The following is a 7944-nucleotide window of genomic DNA, read 5'->3' on the forward strand; positions in this document are numbered from 1 at the left end:
GGTGCGATGATATGGAAAAAGTTGTGTTAAATAAGAAAATATGTAAATTGCAATCGTTTATTGCTCTAAAAAAGGGTAAAATTTGACGTCATACAAACTTTGAATTCTGAATTCCTACCATCATGTAGTATCATCCCAGAAAAAATTGCGAAAATCCGTGAGTATCCCATAAAGTAAAATTTAGTCCAGAATATAATATCTCCAGAATTGATATTTAAATAACTCAAAAGATAGTAATCCCAAAAATAAACATGTGTTCAACATAATATATCACACATTTACCGTTTGATGTGACCCTCTTCGCTACAAATTGAATTCTGAACTATCTCTGAGTTTTGGTTCTGTGAGTTTTGTGTCTCTGAACATTCCAAATTGTCAGATCAACTCACAGTCAAAACTGTCAAAATTTTGAACTCAAAATCAAAACAGGCAACATACAAAAATGACATAATGGTTTCCGATTCAATAGTACTAGACTAATTCAAAGAAAAGAAAGGAATTGAACGTATAATGTGAGTAATCTTGAGGAAACCGGTATTTTATATTTTCCTTCGAAGCCACAAAATGTTAGGTTTGTCAAAAATTTTGAATATAAGGTTGTACTCCAATATCAAAACAACAAGAAACATCCTCGAGCCTCTGAAACACAGGTCGCTGCTTCGAGTCGCAGGAAATGAAGTCAAGGAATTCCTCCAAGGTCTAATAACCAATGATATAAACCATCTCAGCCAAAGTCTTGGGGGTTCTATGTACACGATGTTTCTCAACACCAAAGGACGCGTTATTCAAGACACCATAATCTATAGAACTAAGGAAATTGATACATTCTTGGTAGAGTGTGATAATGGAGCCCTAGACCAACTTGCGAAACATTTGAAAATGTATAGGGTGCGTAGAAAAATAGACATTGTTAGTATGAAAGATGAACTTCACGTACACGTTCTCTTTAGTAATAACAGCATAAGAACTGAACATGATGAAAATGCTAGTCATACCAAATTGGATGGAATCGTGGTGCCCTGCGATACGTTGAAAGGTACCATGCCTGAGACATCAACTAGCACCACAATATATAAAAATTTATCAATATATAAAGATCCTAGGGTGATTGAGTTAGGATCTCGCATAATATCAAAAGAAGGAACTGATGTGAAGCAGCAAATAACCGAATTAGTAGGAGCGGTTGAGTCACCTCATTCTCACGAAAACTACAAACTTCTTAGGTACTCCTTGGGAATAGGAGAAGGAATAAATGATCTACCTTCAGATAATTGCTTTCCACTTGAATGCAATTGTGACTACCTTCACGGCATTAGTTTTCACAAAGGTTGTTATATCGGGCAAGAACTTACTGCTAGGACACACCATACAGGAGTTGTGCGTAAACGATTGATGCCCCTGTATTTTAAAAGTGTACCAACTAAGTTACCAGTGGATAGTATTATAATTCACCAAACTAAGAACATTGGAAAACTGAGAGGGGTTGAAGGAAACCTGGGATTGGCACTGCTCAGGGTTAGCTCTGCACTGGAGTTTGGAAATATCACAGTGGGAAATGGTATAGCATCTGTTCAGAAGCCTCATTGGTGGCCTTTGGAAGCTCCTAAAGAAAAAATTAATATGCAAAAGAGCTGATGATTTATTTATTGTTGGGTTTGCTTAGTGGGTTTTGTTAGAAAAGTTGGAGGTAAATAATAAAGCCATACTTTTATTCGTCCATGTTCCTCTCATTTTTGCATTTGCTTGTTTAACATTGAGCTGTGATAATCAACACGATAATTCAACCATTAAAGATATTTTTTTCAGAATTTAACCATTAATCATTAATAATTCTGTCACTACTAGTGTGTACTTAAATTCACTGACACAATGCCAAATGCCATTGGAGGAGAGATGCATGGGTACTAAAAAATAATTATTTCAAAATGAAGTCCCGAAATATTCATCTCTCACAACTACCTTCGACGCAGGTTCTGGTAACTGCCTGCCGGAAAACAACTACTTCCCCGGCTAATACCACGATGGAAATTGAATTATATCCGGCAGACATTTATACAAGATACGTCACAGAGGCCAGTCTCGCTGATGAGAGATAATACCTAGAAATTGGTATGTAGGTGATCTACTCGAATATGTTCAATATGGTCAATATGCTGGGTGAACGAGAAATATCTGTAAGACTAACCTCTGTGAGATGTCTTGCATAATTCAATATCTAGCGTGTTATTACCCGGGGAAGTAGTTGTTTTTCGGCAGGTAGGTAGTTGGGAGAGATAAATATTTCGAAATTTTATTTGGAAATATTTATTTTCTAGTTTTATATGAAAGCAAAACAAACTTATACATAATGTTTGCCAGCAATTGATTATAGAAATATATTTTTTGTATTTTCATTAATGACCTGATGAATTTGTTAAATTTAATTCAAATCTAGTTTTATTTTCACTTCCATGAAGAAAAAGTTCCGATTTTTTTAAAATACAGTAGAATTCATATATAACGACTCCGCTTATAACGACTATCTGTTTACAGCGACGGTAATGATTACTCAAGTTTAGTTTCATATTTAGTTATTGAGAAAATATACCGTTTACTGCGACTCCGGTTTAAGCGACCGTTTTTCATGATACTACATCCGGTTAAAACGTCGCGCAACAAAATACATAAACCTGATTCGAAACTGAGACCCATTATTTCCTCCATTGATGCTCCAAATAGCAAAATTGCTCAAATGGTCACTAAAATTCTAACTGATGCTTATAATTATGAAAATGAATTCTATATTAAGGATTCTTTCGATTTTTCCAATTTCATAAATGAAAAATCACTACCTCCTGGTTATATTCTGATCAGCCTTGATGTGATTTCACTTTTTAGCAATATACCTATGAATCTAGTAGAGAAAAGTATTATCAAAAGATGGAATGATATAAATAAAAAATGTTCAATAAACCAAAAAAAATTAATTGAAATAATTGGTTTCATCTTCAACTCAAGTTATTTCTCTTTCGAAGGTAAATACTATAAACAAATTCTTGGTACACCAATGGGAGCTACTATTTCTCCTATTATAGCTCAATACGTAATGGACGATCTTTTTGAAAACATACTTCCCAAATTGAGTTTTAAAATTCCTTTTTTAAAGAAATATGTTGACGATGTCATTGGTGCAATACCTTATGACAAATCTAATGAAATTCTTGATGTTGTCAATAGATATGATAAGAAGTTACAATTCACTATCGAAATAGAAAATAATCAGACCCTTCCTTTTCTAGATACAAGAGTTATTCGTAAAACTGATAATTCCTTGATTACAGATTGGTATGTCAAACCTACTAATTCAGGAAGATATATCAATTACTATTCCTTTCACAAAAAATCAGTTAAAATTAATTTAATACTCTGTTTGAAAAAAAGAATAGAAAAATTAGTACACCCTTCCCTCAAGCAAAAAAATCTCAGACTTCTTAGAGACATATTGATCGATAATTCTTATCCCAGAAAACTTCTTAATAAAATAATTTTCAATACTGGCAGTAATACAAATTCTGATGTAATTAACAGAAATGTATGTAATGATAGTTCACCTATCAATATTTCTTATAAATCTATACCTAACCTTGGAAATTTATCTTCAAATATCATAAAACTTTTTCATAATGAACAAAATATCAAAATATGCCAAAAATATATTAAAACTATAAAGAATTTGAATACTAAATTGAAAGATAAAACTGATACAACAAAAAAGTCAAATGTGATTTATAACATTCCTTGTAATAATTGTAACTTGAATTATATTGGAACAACATCTAGAATTCTTAATGATAGAGTAACTTCACATAAAAGTGATATAAAGCTCAATAAAAAATCATGTGCATTAGCACAACACTCTATAGAAACAGGTCATAAACCAAATTACTCTAATATCAAAGTTTTACACACAGAAAAAAATATTTCCAAACGCCTTTTTCTTGAAATGGTGGAAATTAATAAGTCTTCTGATTGTATGAATAAGAAAACTGACATTGATAATCTCAGCAGTATATATAGTAATTTACTAGAACTACATCAAAAACATAATAATAATGAAAGATGTATCAATCAATAACTCTTTCATTACAGTAAAAAATTATCAAATCATCATACCCATTGAAAAATGACATTTATGTGAAGGTATGACATTTGTCAAACCCACAAAAAAAAATCGTATACATGTTAACTTTTACGTCAATTTATATCTTCAATTTATTGTTTTTCACTCATTTTTACTGTAAGTATGATTTGTAATGTTATTCAAAAAAAAAATATTCAAAAATCATTAAATTATAGGCCCTGAAGAAGCTTCCCATCTGAAGCGAAAGCTTGGCAAAGTAAAGCAGAGTTTGATTTTTTGACTGAGAGACCCTGTTAATCCATTTTACCATATATATATATATATATATATATATATATATATATATATATATATATATATATATATATATATATATATATATATAAAATTAGCGATGATCAATGCCTTGCAAATTAATACAGGTACATAATAATGATATGTATAAGTATGCATTGTTTTTAGGACGAATGTTTTGTTAGGTGTCAACTTTTTTTTTGGTGACTCAGTTTTTCGTGAAAAAATAGGACTACTACTAGAAATTACAAAAGTAGGACGAATACGAGGCCTGAAATAGTGTCAAATTTTAAGAAGAATGGCATTTTCTTTAAGATCTCTAGTAACTTTATAGTAAGCGCTGTATATTATTCAAGTCATTTTTGCTATAGGAATTTTTTAAAATGTTTGAAGTTAATCATTTTACTGTTTTAGGTACCAGCTATGATGGAAGTTGTGGACGAGACTGAGCATGTTAATGAAACCAAAATAAATATTAACGTACCTACTGAAGAAGCAAAAGTATCAACTGATGAATCACAAGCCAAAAAAGCAAAGGAAGAAATTAACTATTTCCAGTGCTCTGCTTGTATTTTCAGAGAAAGATATGAATATTTCGGAAGCAACCCACCTCAAGTCAAAAACTATATTTTATTAGAAGATGCATATGTCATAGAAGATCCATTCACTACTCCAAAACAAGGCAAAATCATAATACTCGGTTCACATTGTATCATTTGCAGGAAACCTGTTTGCAAAGATGCTATTTGTAGTCTCTATTTCGATGGTACATACTGTATAGAATGTGCAAAGTCTAGAGCAACCTCTTTTCCACAGGCTGTACAAGAAAAACTGAATAAAATCATATGAAATTATAAAGTCCTGAATCACTAAACGTTTTCATTGAGATACCGATAATGATTAAGGATTTCACCTGTTTCATATAAATTTTTATGAAATTAATATAACTCACCCGAAACATACACAGACTCAAAAAAATAATCTTTGTTCCTTGATAACTTTTTGTGTTGAATTGTGAAAACATTTCATTGTAATTTTTCTTCAAAAGATGAATAAAATTTTTGTTGAAAGCAATAAACCACCCTATCAATAAGATATATATTTCATTAGGAGACGCAAATATCATTTGCAGGAAACCTGTTTGAAAAGATGCCAAAACAAATAATGATGAAACTATGATGCTAACGACCATGGCTGTTGATTCCGATGACACCAAAGGAAAAATCAGTGGCAAAATAATATTGTAGTTGGAAACTATCTTTATAATACTCATAATAATTCATTTCTGTGAAACATTTTTCATATAAGAAAACAAAAATGTTCAGGCTTTTTCAAAATCTTAGAAATCTTTACTAGTCATTGTAGTAGGTAAATTTTATTTTATTATTTCCGGTAAAAATTTTTCTTTAGCCCATGTACTTATTCAATTTTAGTTTTGCTTTGACAATTCCTTCGTTCACAGATTTTTGCTGGATACTTCTTTCCCAAAGTTGTATTTGTGATATTTTATAATGTATCATTGAGTCATGTGCATTTTTAAACAGATTATTGTGTTAATTTGTTATGAAACGATCTTATGTTTTAGCCATTTTTGTGTATTCAATATAAAATCAATTTCATTTTGTTTATGTTTAATTATTCTTTCATTTTGTTTCTATTGTCAAAAATTTTATTGTAATTACTTTTGTCAATAATTTAAGTTTTCTACAGCCAGTTGAAGTAAATTTTCATAAACTCAAAAGAGTAGACTAAGTGGCACTTTTTGTACATAGGTAGATAAAGACAACTACTTTCATATGAACATTGAATTACACGAAAATCACTTTCTCTCAATATTGTATTAGAAATATTCGTTATGAAATTGAAACAGTATCATATATAGGAAAGCTACACAATGTGATATTTGAAGAGTACTGATATAAAATTTTGCTTACATGAAACAATAACAATCCTCAATAGGTTGCTTGAAGCTTCGGGAGAGAAGACAATTGTCCTATACCGTTTTGGTTAACAGTACAAGACAAATAGAAATAGTTTTATTCATCACTAAAATTTTCACACATACATAATTACAAGACTAAATACGTGAGAAAACTTATTGGACTAGTCAAAAGTAAAACGTTAAAAGCAAAACAAAAATGTTCGATCTTGAACAAACTTAAAAGAGAAAACTACATGTATAAAATAAACTAAGTCATTTATCTAAGCACTAAAAGCAAGAAATTCATCCATACTGTAGAAGCAGTTATCCATCAAGAAATCATATAGTTCATTCCTCATTACAGTTCTACTTTTATTGATCCCTATAAAAGTTGTTATTTTATTTAAACATTTAATACCCAAGTATTTTGGGGAATTTTGACTCACACTCAAGCGAGAGTAGGGGTGGTATAAAGTATGTTCACCCCGAGTAGCGTAATTATGTATATCAGAGTTTTTTGGATATAGGTGTTTATTATCATAGATAAATAACACTAGCTGTAATATGTATAAGCACGGCAATGGTAGGATGTTGAATTTTTTAAACAGTGGTTTACAAGAGTCCAGTGGATGAGACTTGTCCATTCAGCGAATGACTCTTTTCTGAACCTTAAAAATGCGGTCAGTATATGCAGAGTTACCCCAGAAGATCAATCCATACTGTATTCTTGATTGTACCAGTCCATGATACATGAGTTTTATAACCTCTGTAGAGACAGTGTCTCGCAGATTTCGAATTGCATAGTTTGCACTGCCAACCTTTACACATAAACTGTCGATATGTTCCTCCCATGTTAGCCTTTGATCCAGGAGTATTCCTAAAAATCTAGCCACCTGGCAGTATTCCAGAGTTTCACCACACATATTGATGTTGTTCAATAGATCTGGATTCGAAGTACCGTTCTTAGGTAAAAAATTGATAAACATAGTTTTCTTTATATTGCAGACAAGGTCATTGTCGCTACAGTATTTACTGAATTCATCACATGCATAATTACCCAAGTTTACCAGACTTCCCAAGGTTTTATGGGCTAAGAGTATATTTGTGTCATCAGCATAAAGTATCATTCTATTTGGTGTGGTACAGGTATCGTAGATGTCATTTGAAAATATTATAAAAAGAGTTGGTCCCAATATAGACCCCTGGGGCACTCCTAACTCAGCACTCTTACAGTCAGATTTGCTATTATTTATTACTGTCACTTGAGATCGATTTGTCAAATATGATACTATCCAATCATGTGGTATACCACAAATTCCTATGTAGTATAATTTACGAAAAAGTAAGCTGTGGTTAACCATATCAAATGCACGAGTTAAATCATAGAATATACCTAGCACATTCTTCTTGTTATTAAGCTGTTCATAGATAAAATCCAGAGCTTGTTCAATAGCCGTTGAAGTTGATTTAGCTTTCCTGAATCCGTTTTGGTTATTGGAGATGATTTTGTAATGTTCAAGGTAGGAGATCAGCCGGACAGAGTAGGCAGCTTCAAACGCTTTGGAAATTTGACTTTGGACACAAATAGCCCAATAGTTTGCAGCATCAT

At 31.5% G+C, this 7944-nt stretch overlaps 1 protein-coding gene across 2 annotated transcripts; it reads left to right on the forward strand.

Moving 5' to 3' along the window:
- Positions 1–372: 372 nt before the first annotated feature.
- On the forward strand, positions 373–5492 carry LOC111507618 (putative transferase CAF17 homolog, mitochondrial). 2 transcript variants are annotated; one of them, XM_074180983.1, is made up of 3 exons: positions 373–1687; positions 4583–4747; positions 4829–5492. In XM_074180983.1, exon 1 carries the CDS (start codon positions 565–567, stop codon positions 1633–1635), a length of 1071 nt encoding a protein of 356 aa, XP_074037084.1. In that variant the 5' UTR covers positions 373–564; the 3' UTR covers positions 1636–1687; positions 4583–4747; positions 4829–5492. The 2 variants fall into 2 exon arrangements, with proteins under 2 accessions (XP_074037084.1, XP_023018729.2); XM_023162961.2 differs by lacking the exon at positions 4583–4747.
- Positions 5493–7944: the final 2452 nt, after the last annotated feature.

This window comes from Leptinotarsa decemlineata, unplaced genomic scaffold (genome assembly GCF_025532065.1).
Source record: "Leptinotarsa decemlineata unplaced genomic scaffold, Ldec_3_MD MMD2_tig00026307_RagTag_RagTag, whole genome shotgun sequence".
NCBI classification, from domain to species: Eukaryota; Metazoa; Arthropoda; class Insecta; order Coleoptera; family Chrysomelidae; genus Leptinotarsa; species Leptinotarsa decemlineata.

Coding starts and splice junctions, on each gene's coding strand:
- LOC111507618 (XM_074180983.1), top strand. CDS start 565: ATGTTAGGTTTGTCAAAAATTTTGAATATAAGGTTGTACTCCAATATC.